This window comes from Mixophyes fleayi, chromosome 10 (assembly GCF_038048845.1).
Source record: "Mixophyes fleayi isolate aMixFle1 chromosome 10, aMixFle1.hap1, whole genome shotgun sequence".
In the NCBI taxonomy this organism is placed as follows: Eukaryota; Metazoa; Chordata; class Amphibia; order Anura; family Limnodynastidae; genus Mixophyes; species Mixophyes fleayi.
Window position 1 is genome coordinate 23435011 of NC_134411.1, and position 23961 is coordinate 23458971.

The following is a 23961-nucleotide window of genomic DNA, read 5'->3' on the forward strand; positions in this document are numbered from 1 at the left end:
AGTTCAGGCGATTGTTGTCACCCTGAGCTTCCTCCTGCATTTAACATTTAAAGAGTATAGAGAATGATTGAGGAACATGGTGATGGATTTTTTTCTTTGTATGTGTGTGTACAAGTGTAAATGACCCTGAAAAATGGAATAGTGTCATTTTTTTTATTTATAACAAATCCATTTAATATATTGGGCAGTATACAGGTGTCACTTTGCAACTGTTTTCTACTGTTGCTGGAAAACATTGCTAATGTTTCCAAGAAGCATTAATCTCATAAGTGTTTCAATTCCATATGCAGTGTGAGGCGGCATTTTCATCACTGCCCCTATTTAACCTCCAATCATTAAAACCTACTCCTATCATTTCCCAGTCACTATGCTGTGGTTCTGAATTACGGATGGCAAGAGGAAGTGCAATGTGTAGGTAAGGGGCTGATTGTGGCACCTCGCTGCTAATTGAGAGGTATCGCCAGGTTTGTGTTTCCACGGGATACTTTGGTAATGATCTTTGCTCATTTTTTACTTTCACTCCATAATTGCTGGTAATGCGTTCATAAACATAGCCACAAGGTTACTATAGAACCTGTGGCTAATTGAATCGGCCCCTAGCATCCTTTTGTTTATATACCTCCATCTACTGACGCTGCCAGTCACTGCTCTGTTAAAGCAATGACCGCAGGAAGAGCCGGTGATTTGTATCGCATACCACACTTCCCTCCGTCTCGCAATCAGTGATTTAGAGAGCCGGAGCACAATGGCTGTGGAGGAATGGGCTACGTGGAGCAGGAGCACACTTGGGGCTGAGACATGAGGAGAGAACTGTGTCTCTGCTACCCCCTCGAATAATGCAATATTAGAGAAGATGACCATGTGCCTGATGGGGGGGAGTGGCCCTTAGTCAGTCTCCTGTGTCTGTTATTTAACTAAACCAACGCATGTCATGCCCAGTTGTTAACCTGTAAACCGAATTTCCAGGGAACTATTCCTGTCCAATCAAGTGTCCCCTTTACCTTCTTTTTCTGAAAATAATGAGATTGTGAAACTGATGTAAAACACTATAAGATACCCCGTATCAGTTTTATTCATAAACATGTTTATCAAATTATAAAGTGATTATTTTGTAGTCTAAGATTTGTTTTAACTGTTATAAAACTAAGCTTAATACTTGTTAACTAGGCTTCACTAGCGAGTCTTGTTGGTGGTAGAGGTTGACGCCAACAATAGCAGTGATATCTCCAGCGGTAATCACTTCATGTATAGGGTGAAGCCAGCCGTATCTCCCTTTCATTTGCACGCTCCAAATTGGGAAATTAATTTCTTAATATTGATTGGACGGTTATATACTGGTTGGCTTCAGGTGAAAACAATAAAATCCTTACCCTTATTACTATATTGTTCTCTATACTTTAATAGCTGCTTATTCCAAAAACACGCTTGTATTATCCGTTGTCAGGTTTCTAGATCATTGATAAAATACAGGCAGCTGTACAACTGCTGATGAAGATTGAAATACAGCTAATTAACCAGCCAATATGAATTACATTCTCAAGTTGAGACAAAACAATCACGTCTATTGTGGCACAGTTCAGAAACGCTGCTGGAATAAGTAAACTGTATTTCACAGCCTGGTCACACAGAGACGCAGATATTTAATACATAAAAGAGATGCTGTACACGTTGTAGATCAGAATAGTGTAGACTACAAATGTGAATGTAGTTAGCTCCAACCAATATAAAATGTAGCAGGTGAACTGAGAATCTGGGGCCTGCTTCGTTAAGGATGGAAGCAAGTGAGAAATGCAGTTTAGAACACCAGGGGCCTGATTCATTAAGGATCTTAACGTAAGAAACTTCTTATTTCAGTCTCCTGGACAAAACCATGTTACAATGCAAGGGGTGCAAATTAGTTTTCTGTTTTGCACATAAGTTAAATACTGACTGTTTTTTCATGCTCAATATACATACTCTCAAATCCAGAGTAGGTGATGCCATTAATGGGGAATCACGTCATTTTTGGCCCCGTCCTTCGCGTCATTGCCTCATGGTCCGCCTCCTTCCTTCCTCACAATTGTCCTTTGCCCTGGGATCTCCCAGTTGGCAAATATGCCAAAATGCAATACAGAAAGCATTCTAATGGTCCATATATAATAAACAGAGCATCTTAGTTACCACTTTGCATTTTAAACCCTGCGTGCCTGATTCGTTAAAAAGAGCAAGGCATCTCTGATCTATCCCTCCTTCCCTGTCTGTATTCCTCTTGACCTTTCCCCCATCCCTACATGATGTATTATGGTATACTAAATGGTACTTTGTTTTTTATACTGGTGCAATGACACACCTCATTCGTGTAACTGTATCTTTATATGCAATGTTTATTAATGACTTTAATGCATCGTTCAATGCAAAACAGATATATTTGTAAAAGCTGTTTAATTTTCTTTTCAATTAAAAAAAAAATTAAAAAAAAAAAAAAAAAAAGAGCAAGGCAAAAAAAGGAGTAAATTGATCCTGGACAAACCATGTTACAATGCAATGGGTGCAAATTAGTTTATTATTTTGCACATAAGGAAAATGCTGGCTGTTTTCATATAGCACACAAATAATTGGTAGCTTTATTTTTACATTGAAATTAAAAGTTGATCTAGGATAGTGTTGCCTAACCTGTGACACTCCAGGTGTTGTGAAACTACCCTTCCAGCAATAAGCTGCTATATATTGGCAAAGCATGCTGGGACTTGTAGTTTCACAACACCTGGAGTGTCACAGGTTAGCCAACACTGATCTAGGACATGCCCTACCCCAACACTAAATCTGTCCCCGTATTTTAAATCTACCTCCTCCCCCTCCACTGTAACATGATTTTGCCAAGGTGCAAAGTTACTCCTTTTTTTTTGCTTAGCTCTCCTTAATGACTCGGGCCCTATATCTCTGGTGGCCCAGAGCCGTAACTTAGAATTCTAGCACCTGGGGCGAGAAAGACATCATTCCCTTCCCCATTGGAGCCTACAGTCTAAATTCCCTAACACACACACAGACAGAGAAAGAGATTAAATTGAATTTTGATAGCAGCCAATTAACCTACCAGTATGTTTTCGGAGTGTGGGAGGAAACTGGAGCACACCCACGCAAACACGGGAAGAACATACAAACTCCACACAGATAAGGCCTTGGTCGAGAATCAAACTCATTACCCCCAGTGCTGTGAGGCAGAAGTGCTAACCACTAAGCCACTGTGCTGCCCAATAAATGTTTTTTAACACATGGAATAAATGTAAAGTTTTCACCCAATAATTATAAACTAGAATGGTATAATATGTCCTCTACTATAAATTATAAGGATATTAGAGGTCACTGAAGAGCTCCGGCTACAAGTAGTTTGCTTTTATACAGGTCACGGAAATCTGAAGTGACGTCTAATATCTGTCACAATTGAAAGTATTCTTAATGAAGCATGAATGATGACTCACTGATTAGAAGCAATGGCGTCAAAACCCACTGATTTATCAGAATCATTGAATTATTAATTTACAAATACTTGCACATTGTGTTGGAACTGTGTGTAGCACCAGTAACCGTTGGACTCTTTACTAGCCTATAGCTATACTTCCCACTTGTGACATGCTGCCGCAATTAGACAACTTAGCTTAATTTTTTCAGGCAACCTCCAATGAAGAACCATCCGTATAGAAGTCGTCAGTCTCTGAATAGCCCAAGTCCTGGAGAGACGGAAATGGATCTTCTTGTGACTCGCGAAAGACCACGGCGTGGAATTCGTAACAGCGGCTATGATGTGAGTTCAGTTTGTTTTTACTTGCTGAATTAAAGGTATATCACTTAAGATTATAACTTAAGTATATCACTCAATCACTTAAGAATCACTTAAGAGTATCACTTAAGTCCGCATTACGGGAGAGCAGTGGTGCTTATTTAATTTACACCCCGGAGTGGATGTTTTATGTTATTTCTCTGGTTGTGGCTGTGATTCTGTTGTAACATGCTTAACATTCACTTTTGGAGATTTAAATCCTCTCTGCTTTGCTCAAAAACAAGAAATAGTCAATTAATTAAGAGTTCATTTATCTGGATATACTATTATCTGACCACCAGAGGTCTGGCTTCACTTGAATCTATGACAATTAGGATTAAAGCTAATATATTCAGACATGCTGATGTTCTCTTTGTGAAATATGTTATACTCATATATTTTACTAAATATTTACAGGAAAATAATTGGAAAATGAATGTAACTTTAACATAAGGCCTATTTTCCATTTAGTTTATAAACTAAAGATGGTGAATACGGTGTTATATTATGTCTATGGGTTGTGTTGATGGTGTTGGTGTTACGGATCTCATTGATGAATTTGTAAAAAGAGAAAGAGAAACCTCTGAGCTTGATGAAACCCTGGGGATGTAGCAGGTTGGTAACTGGGCCTGTGGCTCACTGTACAGAGGCTGTAATACTGAAAGACTTAGTTCTCAGTAAGATCACCAGATTCCTCCTGGGCATTGTCTTAAAAAACCCTGTGTCTGCAGCAGTGAATGTCAGGCGCAATCTCAAATGTGCTAACTGTTAGGCCATCAGGGCATATGTGAGTCACACAGGAGGGCAATTCAGGGACAGCACCAGGGCAGGACCTGACTCCTCATGTCATGTGATGCCTCTCTATGGTGAGATGGGGAAGGGAGTGTTGGGAAGCTCCTGGCACTCTGATTGGCAGGCAGCATTGGCCATTCAGCAATCTCAGTATCAGGACCATCTAGTGGATTTCTGGCAACCTGAATAATTGATAGCCCTGAACGTTCACCAGAGTACTGGATATTCACCAGATGGCTTCCGGGACTCTGACTGCTAGATAGTGCTGGCCGAACACTTTTTACTGAAAATGTGCTACCAAAGATGATGGGACATTTGATTTTATGAGATCGGATTGTTTGTCATCCACACGCATAAAATATTTTAACAATTTGATTTCGGGCTGAATGATTAGATTAATGCATGTGTTCTACATTACTGTGTAAAGGTTACAGACAGTGCCCTTCCCCAGGCTGTTTCCTCTAGGCTCAGATTTATGTAGTTGACTTAACATCTCACCATAACTAAAGACAGGGGTATATTTACTAAACAGCAGGTTTGAAAAAGTTGAGGTGTTGCCTATAGCAACCAATTAGATTCTAGTTGTCGTTATGTAGAATGTACTAAATAAATAACTAGAATCTGGTTGGTTGCTATAGGCAACATCTCCACTTTTTCAAACGTGCAGTGTAGTAAATATACCCCAAAGAGTCCATCCTTTTCAAGGACAATATACTCTCTATACCCACTCTCCATCTAACAGGATAGATCAGAAGGCCTGTTATCTTTGAGTTATTCACAATCAAACATAAGCCAATATGCTAACACAACTACAATCAATAATGCTTTCATGGCCATATCAAGAACCAAAGACATCCCAGATACCTAAGATATGTCTTTAAGGACGCAGCAAAAATAAAACAGTAGCTTCACTGAAGTGAGCTGCACTTCCGTCATGTCATAGGACAAATTCAGCAAAACAAGAGCGAAGTCCGGGGACTGCTATGGGTGCATTGTTAGGCCTCACAGGGGCCTAACAATGCACCCATAGGTAAAGCAGTAATTGCAGTTGAAGTGCCTAGTGTGTACAAGCATCAGCATCTCTCATAATAACAATATTGCTTTATTAACTATATATTAAGCTTTATGCACAACTCAATGGAAGTGGTGATTCACTCAGGAACCTTTCATTTTTCTCCCTTTTTTTTTTTTTTTTTACCAAGGATGAGTCTAGAAGAACTGGCTTTTAACACACTAATAGCCATGGTAGAAAGTTGTCATTTCCATTTATCAGGATGTGGAGGATGAAAGAAAGTGGCCTCAGTATACTGACGCACATAGAATAATTGATTTCTATTTTGGATGAAACAAAGGCGGAAAGACATATTATGTATTAAAAGAGAGTCTTTTCCTCTATTCTGGCAGTGCCTCAGATCGGACAATGCCAGATTATCTGCAGTTATTCTTCTAGAGATATGCATCCTCTTATTCTGCAGAGACCAATACACTATCAATGTCCTCCCTTTTCCTAAATTTTATTTGAATGTTAGATAAAGTATGTATCTGATTTAGGTAAAGAACTTTCTATTACCTTCACAAACCTCATCAAAGAGCACAACATATTTGTACTGTTTAATATATGGAGACCAATAAAGATTAGTAAATCCATTGAATCCGCCCAATTTCTGATTTGTGTTGAGGATGTCACTGTAATGTCTGTCCTGGTTCTGCATTGTCCAGCAGCATCTGGAAGATTGTGGGGTCTAACACAGCTGTATATAAGAAGACATTCATCCACCCAACTTTGTAATTTCTGTAGTATTAAACGCTAGTACTGTTGGAGGTTGTCATCAGCATCAATTATCATTCCATTGCAATAATACTTCATTATCTTTGACTTTTCTCCCCATCACGACTAACCTGTTGTTCTAGAATGTCCGATTCTCCCTCTGAAATTTTTCATGATTTTTGTGTACAGCATATTTAAAGTTTCCATTTAGATAGATTATATATATATATATATATATATATATATATATATATATATACTATATAAATGCCTAGTGGCGTGTGTTGAAAGAAAAAAAAAAGCTGCAGCGCCACCTGCTGGGCAGAGTTATACACTGACCTATATATTTCTTGAAGGAGAAGTGACAGTTGGGAGTGGTTGGTGGTTGCCGGGGGTGACAGTGGGGAGTTTTTAACACCTTAAGTAGCTTGATGAAGGATGTGTCAATGAAGATGAAGGAAGAGGTGATGGAGAAAAATGATGAGGTGGTGACATGTGGACAAAACCACATTAAAAAAGGGCGCTTGCGTCGGGAAGTAACGCTCTTCCCCTGAGGAGGCCTGGGCTAGGCCCAAATGCATGACAAGAACCTTTTTAACACCTTAAGTAGCTTGATTTGACTAGAATGCATGAGTATCATGCACGGGTTAACTTGTGTATATATATATATATATATATATATATATATATATATATATATATATATATATATATATATATATATATATATATATATTCTGTAAAGGAGCAGGCAAGGTAATATTAACTTTTAACAGAGCTGCAATGGAAAGTCAGGTTAACACTGAAGTATATGTATCGCCTTTTACACCGGTTGATGGTGTAGGTGCTATACAACATTTACCCAGGACCAATGTTTTGGAAGTACCTAGGGAGCCCAGGACACCTCAGCCGACCCTGCATGCACCCACCTGTCTTAATAAAGTTTCTTCAGACTAGCTCAGTCTCTTTTATTCCCAAGTTTTGTGGGTTGGCGTGTAAGAAGTGCCCTTGCACATGTAAGTTTGAAAAATATTTCAACTGTTAGATGACACAGGTGTAGTAGCGCAATAGAGGTTAGACAAATAGGAACAACACTATAACTCAATCTTTTATTATACTCTCCCAGTACACACTTAATAGTTGCAATAAATATTCAACAGCGATTCGCTGACTTACACTCGCCTTGGGGACAATCACTCTGCCTCCTGACCTCTACACCGTCCTCCTCATTGTCACTAGATATGGGTGTCTAGCCAGGGCCGGTGCTAGGGTCCTTGGCGCCCTAAGCACACTTTCACAATCCGCGCCCCCCCCTCCCCTCCCCAGGCACACTTTCACAAAAAGCGCCCTCCCCCCCAAGTGCACTTTCAAAATCCGCGCCCCCCCCCCCTCCCCACGTCTTCCCTTACCTTTACTTGCCTCCATAAAGCTGCTCCTCTCTGCTCCGTCTCCTCCCCTCCAATCACTGACACTGTCGGGCCGTGATGATGATGTCACACCCGACAGTCAGTAAGTGGAGGGGAGGAGACAGAGCAGAGAGGCGGCGGGGGTAAACCATAGCCCCTTCCCCCTCCCCGTGGATTTATCGGAAGCTGTGCGGCGGCCGTGGAAGGTATGGTCAGCGGTCGCCGCACAGTTTTAAAGTAATATTTATTCTGTGGTGCCTTCCAGTGCCCGGCACCCTAGGCAACTGCCTAACCTTGCCTAAATTGAGCGCTGGGCCTGTGTCTAGCACAGCTCGGGTGTCTCCTGTCTTCACCGTTTCTGAAATGACAGTATCCAGCTTGGTGCAGTATCGCTGATAGCATGTCCACAAATATACTTGAAGTCTTTGCCCCTCTGCATGGCTCTCGCTAGTCTCCCACTCTGAACTCTGGCCAGTCTACCTCTCCACTGTAACTCTTCCATTGTCCCCACAGGCAACGCTTGGATCAGCAATAACATCATCGATCACTAGACAAGGACAAAGACATATCAATGTACTGAACTAGAACAGGGCATTACACACAAACAAACTTCTTACAACTAGGGCCCTTTTGCCTGACATCAGAGAGAGCAAATATCCCACCACTAAGTCCTGATCCCTCTCCTGGGGGTATATTTACTACTGGGCCACCTTAACAACATTATGGGCCCCCGGGCAAAGCAGTGCAGCGGGGCCCCTACCTCTATATATGTGTATCATATATAGATATATATTTATATATAGATATATATATATATATAGAGAGAGAGATAGATATAGATAGATTTTTTTTTTTTGCAGGATTATTTATTTTACTTAAGAGCCCTGTCTATGGGGCCCCCGGGCACCTGCCCATCGTGCCCAATGAAAAAGATGGCCCTGATTTACTAAACAGCGGGTTTGAAAAAGTGGAGATGTTGCCTATAGCAACCAATCAGATTCTAGCTGTCATTTATTTAGTACATTCTATAAAATGACAGCTAGAATCTGATTGGTTGCTATAGGCAACATCACTTTTTCAAACCCGTATTTCAGTAAATATACCCCCTGGAGATTTCTAAGCGTCAGGCCCACCAAACGGTGCTTAGACAAAGAGTTGTTAAAAATATATTTATTCTTTATACTTAAAATGTGAAAATTTTAATTTGATTCCGTTTACGGCCATGGACCATTTAAACAGCCTTTCTATGAAACCGGCTCATTTTAATTGTGTTTATTTTGCATTCTCCACTGTCAGAGCCTTGTGGGTTTGCTGTAGCCATCTGTGCAGAGTTGTGGATGTTAGTGGTAGAACCAACACAGTATTGTTAGCAAGGCAAATATACACCTGTAAAAAGCTAAATATGTGCACGATAAATCGTGTTTTTTGTACTTACCACTTAAACATAAACCAGGACACATTGTTCATGAAAAACAATCATTTGTTCCATTCTGTTCATTAAAAGAGCAAAAGAAAAAGTTGCCCATTGATTCGTCAGAAGACAAACTTTGGGATTTCTAGCAAATTGCAATGTTAGTGGATTATATGCCTTATATTAGCCATTGTCAATTTCTCTTCCAGAGGAACTAGGCCAGACTGATGCTCATTAATCTTAGAAACCAGGGAACTGCAGAGATGTGATTTATACTTCAAAAACATGGGCAGTAAACAACATCTATATTACATCATTAAAATGTCTCCTAGTGTATGTAGTTTCAAACATATCAGCCAGGCAGTCTTACATTTAAATGGGTTTATTCATTTACCCATGAAAAGGAATCTCTTTATACCATCCATCATCATCATCATTTATTTATATAGCGCCACTGATTCCGCAGCGCAGTACAGAGAACTTATTCACATCAGTCTCTGCCCCATTGGAGCTTACAAAATTACTAAATTTCCTGACACACACATACACAGACTAGGGTCAATTTTGATTGCAGCCAATTAACCTACTAGTATGTTTTTGGAGTGTGGGAGGAAACCAGAGCACCTGGAGGAAACCCACGCAAATACGGGGAGAACATACAAACTCCACACAGATAAGGCCATGGTCAGGAATCGATCTTCCATATGGCTGTGTGGATATTAAAGATGTATGAATCTCATAAAGTTCACCTTATAGGAAGCATGAGGTGTTGGCTAATATTTTGGTCAAAACATTTAAACTTGCAGTCCAGTTTGCATTTTTCTGAATATCATAATTTACACATTTTGGGGGGATAACTGTATTTTTTTTTATAAATTCCCCACTTATTCATTCAATGCACTATACAGGGGCGATCAGGCTTTAATTAATAAGCAATCTACTCTCTTTTTTTAGAAGTGGAAAAGAGACATTATTTTGTCAATCATCTTTTATTTTAGGATAATCTGTACCTTTTTTTGCCAATTCCAAATGCAAAACAACAATTACAGGACTGCATTCTAAGGTTAGAATTCAGGAATCTGATTTCATAGAAAATAAACTTCTTAAAGTGAGGATATTCTTCGGCAACAACCATGGCTTTCCTGGGGAAAAAAAAAGACACGTGGCAGCCTTATAGCAAAAGCAAACAATGGAAATGTCCACTGGAGCTAATGGGTTAAATGTTCAGCGGTTCCAAACCCTCAGAAGCTTTACTCAGCCGCACATTGATTTTTTGCCCACAGGGAAATTATTAAGTGTCCGTTTTAACAGTGACTGCATTTCAATGAGGATTTGCAGTTCTACTTGCTCTTCCCTCTTCCCTCCTGAAATACAAAAATACACAACACACATGGGGGACACGGTGGGGGGGGGGGAGGTGTGGTGTACGTGGATATCTCCCCCCCCAAGTCAACTTGTTACCCAACACACAAAGAACAAACCAAACGTTTAGGTTTTGCCCATAGCAACCAATCAGATTCTAGCTATCATTTATCTAGTTCATTCTACAAAATGACAGCTAGAATCTGATTGGGTGCTATGGGCAACACCGCCATATATCATTTTTGAAAAGGTTTGATAAATCTACCCCACAGTCTCTACTCTCTACAGACATGTGGTGGGGATGAGGTGGCTGCCGGTCGCGGTTACTCCTGTGTACATCAAGAAATAGTATATAAAAATAAATTACCTCCTCACATTTACCTATAAGAGGGTTACATACATTTTTAAGAAAAAACAAGACGTTTAATTATATTTGACATATTTATTGTGAAATACGAAGAAGTGTGGTTGATATCACTGTTTTTGTCTTACTACATAATAAAATAACAATAAAATCAAACAATAATAAAAACAAAACCATAATTATTTAAAAAAATCTTGTTTTTTTTGTCTTCAAACTACGTTTTGTCGCTTTTCGCTTCTGTGTCGTCTCTGTGTATCATCCAGCAGTAGTCAGCCATCACGCTGACGTCCCAACGACCCTGGTATCTTCTTTCTACATCTTTAACATTTCACCCTGTACTTCACTGTAGTCTCCGAGATTATTCGGGAAATGCTCAATATGGGAATTCCAAAAATGTACCTTTAAATTCATATTTCATCCAAGGTTTCTGTAACAGTTAAGCATTTCCCTGACAATTTCTTTGTAGTTTGGATCCTTGACATTGCCTAAAAATTTGGAAATCACTTGTTTGAACGAAGTCTACGCCGAAAGTTAAACAATATTCATTACACGCCCGAAATGTTCATCTTTTATTAACTTTCTAGCATCAGGGCCTGTAAAAATACCTAACTTCAGTTTAGCATCAGACATGTTAGGGAATTTGGTGCAAAGATATTTGAAAATTTCTCCATCTTTAGGCAGTGATTTTACAAATTGATTCATCGGTACTAATTTTATATGTAGAGCTGGAAGTAAAATTTTATTTGGATCTACTAAACTGGACTTGATGACATTATTGTTTCTAAACTTTTTCGAGCTGGCCAATTGTCTTTTTGCCAATGTAAATTTTTAGCTCTGCTATCCCATTCACAGAGAAAACATGGGAATTTGGTGTAACCTTGTTGCTGGCCAAGTACCATGCATAAAATTGTAAGATCTCCGCATATTAACCAGTTGTGTCTTGCATATCCAATCAGTTCCAAAATGGTTTTCAAATTTTCCTATGTTTCTTTAAGATAGACTGAATGTGCTAATGGTATTGACGCATATGTGTTGCCATTGTGCAATAAAACAGCTTTTTGAATAATCTAAAAATGTATTTGTACTGTGTGTGTGTAGTGTGGCCTTATCTGTGAGGAGTTTGTATGTTCTTCCCGTTTTTGCGTGGGTATCCTCCGGGTGCTCCGGTTTCCTCCCACACTCCAAAGAAATACTGGTAGGTTAATTGGCTGCTATCAAAATTGACCCTAGTCTCTCTCTCTATGTCTGTCTGTCTGTCTGTGTGTGTGTGTTAGGAAATTTAGACTGTAAGCTCCAATAGGGCAGGGACTGATGTGAATGAATTCTCTGTACAGCGCTGCGGAATTAGTGGCGCTATATAAGTAAATGGTGATAATGATGATAGGCAGGGGTTAAAATGAGCCAACACATGGCAGAACTGTGTTGCATCTGTTGTATTTGGTTCCACCTTCACCAGCTCACCATTTAGTTGTAGTTGTTGTGTGTGTACAATGTTCCTTTAGACAGTATGGGGTTTAGGCCCTCTGTAAATTTCAGCCCCAGGCCCATGTGGACCTTAATCTGGCACTGGGCGGGAGGAAGTTTTATGACGAGAACTGAATTGCAACGTTCTATACTACCGACTGAATTCATTTAAGACAATATTTTATAATGAATGTAGGCAGAATACATTTTTTATTTTAAAGTATATGAAAAAAATGCCTTATTCATAAATACACGTTTTGCAGAAAAACATGATGTGATCTACAAAATCAGGAGTCCTTTTCGTGTTCAGAAGCCAAAAATCTATAAGTATCAGAAAAATGCGTTAAAAAAGCTTTTTCATCGCAGACCTGTGTAATTAATGCCAGATGCACAGTAACATTTTTGCCGCTTTTGTTTTTTAGACGGAACCTGAGATTATCGAAGAAACAAATATTGATCGGGTAAAACAAGCCAGGACATTCCTTAAGTCTCGTCAAGCTAAGGGCCATTCCGAGACGTCCACACTCAGCTCCCAGCCGTCTATTGATGAAGTCAGGCAGCAGATGCACATGCTGCTGGAAGAGGCATTCAGCCTGGCATCTGCGGGGCACGGAGCTCCCAAGCGGCAGACGGATCCATATGCCTCAGTTCAACATATGCCATATTCTGACGTTGTCACCAGTGCTCCGGGCACAATGTCACGTCCTCGGATGCAATGGGTGCCAACTTATGGGCCTGAGATGTATCAGTATAGTCTCCCTAGACCAGTAAGTTACCATTATGCCCATATAAGCATATTATAGGTCTATATTCTGAGGGTACTCCCATGACTGAGAGGTTATTCAAAATTATTGCCGACAAGATATTTGTCTGTGGTTGTGTGGTTGTGCTTATCCTAAATAAGGTTGTTGGTATTATTTCCAGTAAACAATTAACCTGTTTGCCTGAGTTAATTAATACTACAGAACTTGGTACAGTAATTAATCAATGCAAATCTGAAGAAGTGGCTGTTTTATGTACCCAAAACTAAATGTTTACTGTTCATTATAGAACAAATAAGGCCCAAAATCATTTTATTTGAACAATAGCATATTTCTAAGTGAATCCTTATACTATAACACAGATATGCATCATATCTCAACAAATGATAATTATTTTGCTCAAAATTTCAGTGTTCGTATTTGTCTACAAATCACCAAATTACATTTTGCCGGGAAATGTTGTCTTGCTACGGCCCGTTGACACATAGTTTCCATTAAGCGCCTGTAGGGCTCATATAAGATTTAATGAATCTGGTCATAGCAGAGTTGGTTTTGAATGCAGACCTTCGATCTCTACCACCTAGAAAGTTACCTGGTTCTGTTTTTCGGTAAGCATTGAACACCTGGGAATATGGGCAGCACAGTGGCTTAGTGGTTAACACTTCTGCCTTACATCACTGGGGTCATGAGTTCAGTTCCGACCATGGCCTTATCTGTGTGGAGTTTGTATGTTCTCCCCATGTTTGCGTGGGTTTCCTCTGGGTGCTCCGGTTTCCTCCCACACTCTAAAAACATACTGGTAGGTTAATTAGCTGCTATCAAATTGACCCTAGTATGTGTCTGTCTGTCTGTGTGTATATTATGGAATTTAGACTGTAAGCCCCAATGGGGCAGGGACGGATGTGAGTGAGTTCTCTGTACAGCGATGCGGAATCAGTGGCGCTATATAAATAAACGATGATGATGATCTTTACAGTCTGCAGGTAAAGTTACAACATGGTCTTTGAGAAGATCACATTTATTTTAACAGCAAAACAAAGCTACGTGTTAAATATGGTTTAGTTGCTTTAAAGATAGCGTATGATCCATAAGTACAGGAATGTACTTTATAAAGCACCATTCTTTGAAAATACAAATCAAGTAACGTAGACTGAATGAGCTTAAATATGACTGGATATAAACAGCTTACTTATAATTCTTTATAAATTACCGATACAATACAGACATAGGGGGAAATGTGTGATATACCATAGATTTCTATAGATTTCTATGTGTTCTTCAGAATAAGGTCTGGATCAGTTAGGGAGAGAAAATCCCAGAGGATAAATGGATAATGACAGAATAAGATCATCTTGGAGATGCTCCAAGTCCTGGAATCTGCAGCAATAGGCTGACAGGCAACGTACAGCCTGGAACTTATTAGAACAGGTTCACCGAGCCCATCTATATATATATTACATATATTAGTGCTCAGCCTGTCCCAGTCTTATATAAATAATATGACATGGCTTCACATCCACCTACAGAAGCACATAAGGGGCCTTAGTCTGATTAACAGTTAGATATTAATAGGGGTGTCCACCTTCAGATGGATTATTGTACATAGTCTTCTAAAGCTTTACTTTATATGTGTGGCCTCTGTCTGAGGTTTTCAGCCATGTATTTATATTATCAGGAGGGATCTTGTTATTGCTATTATCCTGGAAACCGACACAGATCTGCTGTGTCCTTCGCATTGGATACACATCTGCTTGATTATAGAAATAAATGGCTGAGAAGCACATAGGTAGGGAGAAAAAAAGACACATACAGTGAAGGTGAATTGGGCAAATAATCATCATCAGCTATTTATATAGAGCCACTAATTCCACAGCGTTGTACAGAGAACTCATGTCAGTCCATGCCCCACTGGAGCTTACAGTCTAACATATACACACACACACACACACACACTCACACCAAGATAGACTAAGGTCAATTTAATAGCAGCCAATTAACTTACCAGAATGATTTTGGAGTGTGAGAGGAAACCGGAGCACCCGGAGGAAACCCACGCAAACACGGGGAGAACATACAAACTCCACACAGATAAGGCCATGGTTGGGAATCAAACTCATGAACCTAGTGCTGTGAGGCAGAGGTGCTAACCACTGAGCCACTGTGCTGCCCATAATAATTGGTTTTGTAATAGTACTTGCTGAGGTCTCAAACAGGACCTGTCATCTACATACGGTGAAGGCAGCCATATTGTGGTTGGAACTAATATTTGCGAGCCTGTCCAATCACTAGGAACCAATGACCTATAAGTCAGTCAGTGTCTCAGTGATGTCACTGGTTCCTAGTGAGGCTGTATAGTGGTTCATCCCTCATAATCTAGCCCCATTGTGTGTAGGTAACAGGTCCACTCTCAATACAGACGGCTTCTACATGTTTCTCTTCTCCAACAGACTTATCGGTTTTCCCAACTACCTGAAATGGCTTCAGGGTCTCCTCCACCTCCAGTACCTCCCAGGACCGGACCAGTTGCAGTCCCCTCTCTAAGGAGGTACATCTCTTTTACAATGTTTTCCTCCATGTAACAGTGGGGTGTAAAATGTACATTGATTGTCAAAATAACTGTTTAGGCAAACATTTTTTACATGTTGCTCATTGCACACTGCCATGTTTCTATTGTTGTCTCTAACCATGGGTCAGCAATAGAAATCCTTACAAATCAGAATAAACATTTTGGTATGCTTTTATTTATTATTGTTTGTTGCCCCCAAAACCAGCTCCCTAAGGCTGCTGCCGTAGTTTGACTCATTACAGCTATGGCACTCTGTAAAAGTCCAATCTAAGTCATTACGGGTCAAACTGCAATCAATGCAGCCGCGTTCTGCTTCTCTTTTTGTGCAAGAGCGCCTAATTGTCCCCCGAGCACATTGCAAGGTGCATGTTCAATTCCCGATCTTTGGAACCAACCAAGTGAAACGGTGATGTGTGACATCAGCAGGTTTGCGGATACTTTGGAAAATGTTCGTGGTGCAAACAGTAAAAACATTCAACCCACTTCTACTTTAGGAATACCCCTTTCATGAAATCAAACTTTTCAAATCAAATTGAATATTTATTACATATCAGTTTGTGTGCTTGAATGTTTTTTTTAGTTATATGGCATAGTTGCCTGCTCTCCCGGAATGTCCGGGAGACTCCTGAATTCTGCATCTGAGCAGAACATTACACCAACATAATTGAGTTCGAAATGTTCCCAATCTCACCCCAACTATACCACACAGCAGAGTTCAATTGACCGGCGTCTACTTATAGATTATAAACGCCACAAAATGTGTTTACCAATGCAGTAGGGAACGATAAATAGAAATTGGAACTGGGAGATTGTTTTGCTGGAACGTCGCGCCTTAACGAAACTGCATGTTCCACTGTGAAACTCGATTTACCTGAAATTTCACTGTGAATTCCCTCATCTCTAGGTAAAACACTGTGGAAAATGTACGCGAACGATAAGAAGCACATCAGTGTATCGCACACAGAGTCACATGACACTATATGGTCGTCCTGACAATATCAGAGACGTCAAGCTCATTTCATACGGGAAATATCTGCTCCTGAACTTACCACCGATGTTCAGACAGTATTAACTGAAGCTAATTGATTAATTCACTGATATAAAACAAGCTTGTTTATATTAGTGTCAATTTTAGTAGTAGACAAAGATCTCCTGGGTGAAATCGGTGAGGTGGATGTTTTGGAAATCTTGTTAACCTTGAGCGTGTGACATGAAACTATTGTATCTATCGTTGCTGTCAGTATGATGCCAGTGATCTGCGTCAACAAGCTAAATGATTGCAACTTACATTGCTCCTATTACGCTATGTATGGCAGACATCTCTCCTGAATGTTACCCCTTAACGTTTTAATGGGGCTCATAAAATTTAATGACACCTACTATCAGCATCAGTGCCTATGGCACGGCTTACATTCACTAAACGTTTACAGCATCATTGTTTTATGAGATATTTGTACATAACTTGTGCTTTCAGTTGCTACATGTAATTCCACCCAAAAAAAGATTGTATCAGTTGGGTGATTTAGAATGCTAAGGTTTCCTGAGCAGGAAATGTTGGTTATCTAAAATAAGAATAACCTCATTCTGTGTAACATGAAAGTGACTATTCCCTCATTCAGTGTAACATGAAAATGACAATACCCTCATTCTGTGTAACATGAAACTGACCATACCCTCATTCTGGGTAACATGAAAGTGACTATACCCTCATTCAGTGTAACATGAAAGTGACTATACCCTCATTCAGTGTAACATGAAAGTAAATAAGGAATAGGGAACACTGTTACCCTGACACTTCAAAGCAATTCTGATTTCAAAAGGCTGCGCTTAGCACTTGGACAACACAATCACTATAGTGTGACAGAGGGGCAGATTGTGTCCCCATTCACTTTTGGATACATCCGAAAGGACTGTTTTATTCCTCTTAGTTGTTAAAAATGCTATAATTGTTTTTCCCCAGCCTCTTCCAGCTGTAATATATGCCTAAGGGCCAGGGCTGGATTAAGGGAAGGGAGGCCCCCGGGCTAAGGGTACTGTGATTGCCCCCCCCATAAGGCCTCCCCAGCCATGAGGTCTCCCTCCCCCGTGAGCTCACCTCCTTCCGTTGTTCCACTCCCTGTAGGACTTAAGCGTAAGTCCTACAGTGACAGCAGGCAGCTAACAGCATAACATTTGCTGCAAGCTGCCTGCCATGTCCCTTGAACAGGTGACAGTCGGAGCCAGGGGTGGGGACGCCCCCGACCCAATGAATGCCGGCGGGCCCCCCAGCTGCCCGAGGCCCCTGGGCTGTAGCCCCTTTAGCCCTATTGTTAATCCGGCTCTGCTAAGGGCTGGTATACATACACGTTGATGATGATGACGATCACCAGCGGTAGCTAACGGCTGATTGTGAATTTACCTCTGAAGCTGATGGGTGTTTTCTCCATTACTCGTGTATATATTATATGTAGGATTTTGTGGGTCTATTAATTTTCTTTTTCACTTTCATACGTACATGAGTAGGAGGGTTATATCTTCTGTATTATATGAAGCCTAATAGCGAATGCGTCTCTTGCTATGAAATGTTTACAATGTCTTTTGCACCTTAGACCTGGTTCTATCTATATACAAGTGGGTGTAAGTATGGCTGCTGTAAACCTGGCACATATGATACAGGTACATAGAGATGGGCACATCTTGAGATGGGCTGGAAGATGCTATTTTGCATGTGCATTTTTGGGCAGTAAATTACGCCCAAGTTGCATTCAACTCTTCATCAGCCCATGGCTTCAGCATAACCTTATCCCACCCATTTCATGATACAAATGGAGCCATAAAGTCGTGCCTGGCTCTTTCGTTCATGCATCTCCTTTACACCTTCCACACATTCACAAAAAGAACATCTGCATCAGGGCACTGCAGTAGCACTGAGAATTATATTCTGCATTTTAATTGACACACACAGCTGCAAATCGTTGCTTTCCTTTTCCTGTTAAAGTCTGCCACCTAGTGGTTGACATGATTACTACATCATTTCAAACTATTTTTGATACATATCTCCCTATAAACAGATGAGCAAAGTTGAAGCAAAATTTCAGGCAAGTTAAGTTTTATTTTACAGTATATAAATGCTGCTCGGATATCAACAGACAATTCAGAGATTTCTCACTTGCAAGGTTACGATACAGGGTACAAAGTGCAAATCATGCGCCTTCCATAATGCAAATACCATTTACATCTGTTTTTGCTCATACATAATACAGGGGCGGACCTAAAGTTAATTTTTTTGTGGGGTGGGACAACAATTTAACATATTCATGACCCCCTTTCAGTCCGATTGGCTGGTCCCCTTTGGCCCTGCCTCTGGATTGCAATTGGCCCCACCCCCCTTTGATCAGTATCTAGATATGCTTGTGGTGCTAGGGGGATGGCGAATACCCCAAGGACCCCCTCTGGATCCGCCACTGACATAATACAACTTTTGTCTGCAGTATTGCACAATATAGCATCTTCTAGTGCGAGAGTTGAGTGGATTGGTGGCATTCTTTACTGAGTACAGACTGGGTGCATGCATGTACTTAGTTATGCACACATCCAAGAAACAAGAGTCCTTTTGTATAACAAGATTGTTTAAATTACATTACAGTTCTGTCCAAAACACGCCCATTTTGTGTTATAACACTATGAACACCCTTTCTACCACCAATAATAAGGACCTTTCCAGGGACATATGAAGTGTTATCAGGCATGTTTAAAGGAGATTCAAGGGGTGTAATGGACAGGGGAGCCGAGAGAAGGGGGGCAGGTACAAAGTACCGGGGCCCGAGCTTTGTATGGGGACCTGGCTTGCCTGTGTAGTGGGAGGAGCCACCAACCTGACATGACCACACCCCCTTTGGCAGCTATGGAAGGTGCCTTAAGAAGTTGATGTACCGGGGCCAAAAAATTCTCTTGGCTCCCCTAGTAATAGACACATGTATTCAATGCATTACTATAAATGTAATAAAACGTTCAAATGTACCATAGTAAATTAAATACTAAATGTAGTCTCAATACAGGACTTGATGAGGTCTCATTCTATATTACATGCGTAGTTGCCTACTCTCCCGGAGTGTCTGGGAGACCCCTGAATTTCTAGGGACAATGCTCTAGTGAAGTGGGTGGTGGAGAGGTTTAATGACACGAATCGCATCATCCTGGCCCCTCCCACTGTTATGGGAATCGTCGGATTGAGCAGTGTGGGGTGGGGCCTAATGATGCAACTCACTTAGCCACGCCCCCTAGGATCTCCCAGAGGGGAAAAATGAAAATGTGGCATAGCATGCTATATTGTAATGTGATGCTCTTGGGGAGAGGGCATTTTTTGGCCCACTTCCACTAATTTAATAAAACCCTTCAAACACACAAAGGGACACATTTCTAAAGACATTCTTGATGTCCCCTCACTATTATCAATAATTTAAAGGCGTAAACAAGCAGTGTTTTAGAAACAAATTGGAAAACTAAAATTAAGGAAGGGTGGGTCCGACATTTTCGGTAGTCTGCACTTTGTAATGACAATTGTACGGTTTACAACATGTATTTTATCAGCTGGACCCGCAGTAGCACAAAAGTAGACACAGATAGTCCCAACATGTTCCTTGATATGTGCGACATTGCCAATTAATCGGATTTGCGCAAAATTAAATGCTCCGCACACCAACAATATTTTGTTGTTTGTAAATGGCCTTTGTCACCTGTAGGGGATTTTATTCAGTGTAAATAATGGTTGTAGAAAGCAAATATTTCTAAATACAGCATTATATGTCCATATGTACCAGTAACTGGGGATGTTTTATCTCATACAGGTCTACGTCCGATATGAACAAGAGCCGGATGCCTGAGCCTGGAGGGAATGAGCCGGGTGCAGGTGAGGATATGGGGTTACCTGCTGTTTATGGGGTCCAAATATCAAATTATACAGAGGAGACCGAGTCATCATGGATATATACTGATATAGCTCTCATATCTATCTATCTATCTATCGATCTATCTATCGATCTATCTATCTCCTATCTATCTCATATCTATCTATCTCATATCTATCTATCCAGGGGCAAACACAGGATTTGTAGAGGGGGGTTTCCACACCACGCCACCAGTGGACGTGACCAGCATGCATGGGGGGCGTGGCTATAATTTTAGACAGTGCTTGGTTGCTCTCCTACTCTTCCTATCCCCATAATATACAAGGGAAATGCTGCGTGCACTACTGTTAGGTGCACACAACTCTCCCTTTTCAAGCAGAGCAGTGTGAAGCGGGGGCAGGGTCCAGCCACCTCAATTATACAGTACCACAGACTTGAGGGGGGTTTCCGGACACTAGGAAACCCCCCCCCCTCGGTTTGCTTATGCCATCTATCTCATATCTATCTATCTCATATCTATCTATCTATCTCATATCTATCTATCTCATATCTATCTATCTATCTCATATCTATCTCATATCTATCTTTCTATCTATCTCATATCTATCTCATATCTATCGATCTATCTCATATCTATCTCATATCTATCGATCTATCTCATATCTATCTATCTTTCTATCTATCTCATATCTATCTATATATCTTTCTATCTATCTATCTATTTCTCTATCTCATAACTATCTCATATCTATCTATCTATCTATCTCATATCTATCTATCTTTCTATCTATCTATAGCTGGGTACACACTACACTACAGTTTTCATCCAAGAATCGGCTAAATCAGCCGACATACGACCGCTCGTTCAAAAGTCGGGTCAGTGTGTGCAGTGACACAATGGTCGAAAGTCTGCCCAAATGGATGATTGTCGCCTCATTTGGTTGGTCGTACCGTTTAATATTTTCATTCCAATCTCGTTTCCGCTGTGTAGTGTGTATAAACTTCCGACCGATCCACAACAGTGAGTATGAAATTACAGTCATTGCTCACGACAACATGGCTGTAAAAAGTCGCTAATGGGACGTCCGCTCTTCCCTTTATCGTCCTAAACAAGGCTAGTGTGTATGCAGTCCATGGACCGAGCGATCGGAACATCGATCGCATGTAAAATCGCTTGGCATAAAAAGTTGGTTGAAATTTCTGTAGTGTGTACCCAGCTTATCTCATATCTATCTATCTATCTATCTATATATCTCATAACTATCTATCTGTCTATCTCATATCTATCTATCTCATAACTATCTATCTATCTTTCTATATATCTATCTTTCGATCTATCTCATACTTGCCAAATCTCCCGGAAATGTCTGGGAGACTCCCGCATTTTGCGTGAGTCTCACGGACTCCCGGGAGAGTATGGCAATCTCCCACATCTGCCGAAGTGGGCAGAATTAGGGCCAAAATACCTTGATTCTCCCGGAATCTCTGCATTTAGCCCCACCCCCGCTGTAAAATGACGCGTTTGCATCATTACTTCCCGCCCACCACCCCCTCGGCAGTTCCCAGAAGGCATAGAGAAAAAGTTGGCAAGTATGATCTATCTATCTATCTCCCATATATATATTTATAAAACATTCCTAGATCATGCATTAATAGTGCATGAACACAACTCTCTTGGTTAGTGTAAATACCAATACCATGTGGATAATATGAAATATTCTAATTAATTAGTGTTACCTGCAGCTGGTTAAAGTGTGTGATCATTAGTGTACTGAAAAAACAAAAAACTAAAAGTTCCTAGTTTCTGCCACACTCCTGAGACTCCCACAAAAGTCTCAGAACTCCTTATCTATCATTTCTCAGTGTGCCTTGACCTTCATCTAGTAGGAACTGTCCTGTAACATTTGGTACAACATCATCTTTTAAGTCTGTGTACAGGTTATTTTAATCCCGTTCTCTCCTCCTACACTGCAAAGAGCAACTAGCCTTTGATTTTGGTTACACAAGTCCCTTAAATCAGTCATTTTATGTCACACTGGTTTTTACGTTCTTTTGTAAATCTATACTTTTTTTTTAAATATACGTATATAGCCAAGGACACAGGGCTATAGAGTTAGCTCTGTAAGTGTTTGGTCTATGTGACACGTGTGTTATGCAGACACTACGCAGACCTCTAAGGCAGGCCTATTATTGTTATTTTATCTTCCCCACAAGAGAGGTATGCCCGCCTGCTCGATTACTCTTCCCACAAGAGACAGATCCTCATTAGCTGTCTTACTGTTTTCAGCAGATGATTATAGTAACCCGCACAAGACAATTCCTGGGTTACCTGTATCCTACACCACAGTGTTTGTATATAAACATAGCCCTAATGAGCTGTTCACAACAAAAGACTAATCAATTAGAGAACGTACCCAGCAGGCTGAATCTTGTGTTGTGTACTCTAGTCAATCAAATGGTTATCAAGATATACTTGGCAGCAAGCAGGAGGAGACTAACTAGGTAAATCAAAGCCCGTTGGATTGTGGATGGATCAGAGTCATTACTTTGTGTAATTGCTGTAATACCTGCCCGCAGCACAGAGGGACTATGACAGGTGGCCTCACCTGGTCCTCTATGGATGGTATCTCTAGCTACTGGCTGTACGTTCCCTTGGCAGACAGCTCTCTAACTGGGTCACCAGGAACCCAAATGCCTGTGATGGGACCTGTCCAGTTCAAGGAGTTCAGCTGCACTGTGGGTCTGGTCGAAGTCCCTACTTTTTGACAAGGCAATTAGGAAAAGTACAGGCAGTTTACACTATATAATGTCAACACCATTGTGTCTTTTAGCCAACTACAAACATTGAGCATCAAATATTTATCTCTATTGATAATAAAAGTGTAAGATGAGTTTCGGTTTTCCTCAATCACTGCCTTGCCTCGTTAGGTAACTCCGTACCTGCTGTATTCGCCATACCCGGGAACCGAGCGGGATATTCTGGCTTTTATATTCCGCAACCTCCAGCTTCATACCGGAACCAGGCCTGGATGTCGTACCCAGGAGAGAGCGAAATGCCAGGACAGTGGGCAGACTCGGTAAGCCTGTTAGTGCTATAAACCAACAGAATGCATAGACTACAGTTAGATTGATCTCTGTACTTATGTGAATGTGGAGACAAAAATGCACTTTTCATCATCATCATCATCATCATCTATTTATATAGCGCCACTAATTCCGCAGCGCTGTACAGAGAACTCATTCACATCAGTCCCTGCCCCAATAGAGCTTACAGTCTAAATTCCCTAACACACACACACACAGACAGACACACAGACAGACTAGGGTCAATTTTGTTAGCAGCCAATTACCCTACTAGTATGTTTTTGGATTGTGGGAGGAAACT

General features: G+C 40.6%; 1 protein-coding gene across 2 annotated transcripts in view; it reads left to right on the top strand.

Moving 5' to 3' along the window:
- Positions 1–23961, top strand: part of KIAA1549L (KIAA1549 like) — a 128708-nt gene that overhangs the window by 101197 nt on the left and 3550 nt on the right. For both annotated transcript variants that reach the window (XM_075188061.1, XM_075188062.1), the window contains 5 exons: positions 3649–3781; positions 12786–13130; positions 15572–15669; positions 20517–20578; positions 23505–23653. In XM_075188061.1, coding sequence (XP_075044162.1) covers positions 3649–3781; positions 12786–13130; positions 15572–15669; positions 20517–20578; positions 23505–23653 — 787 coding nt within the window. The remainder of the gene's footprint in view (positions 1–3648; positions 3782–12785; positions 13131–15571; positions 15670–20516; positions 20579–23504; positions 23654–23961) is intronic.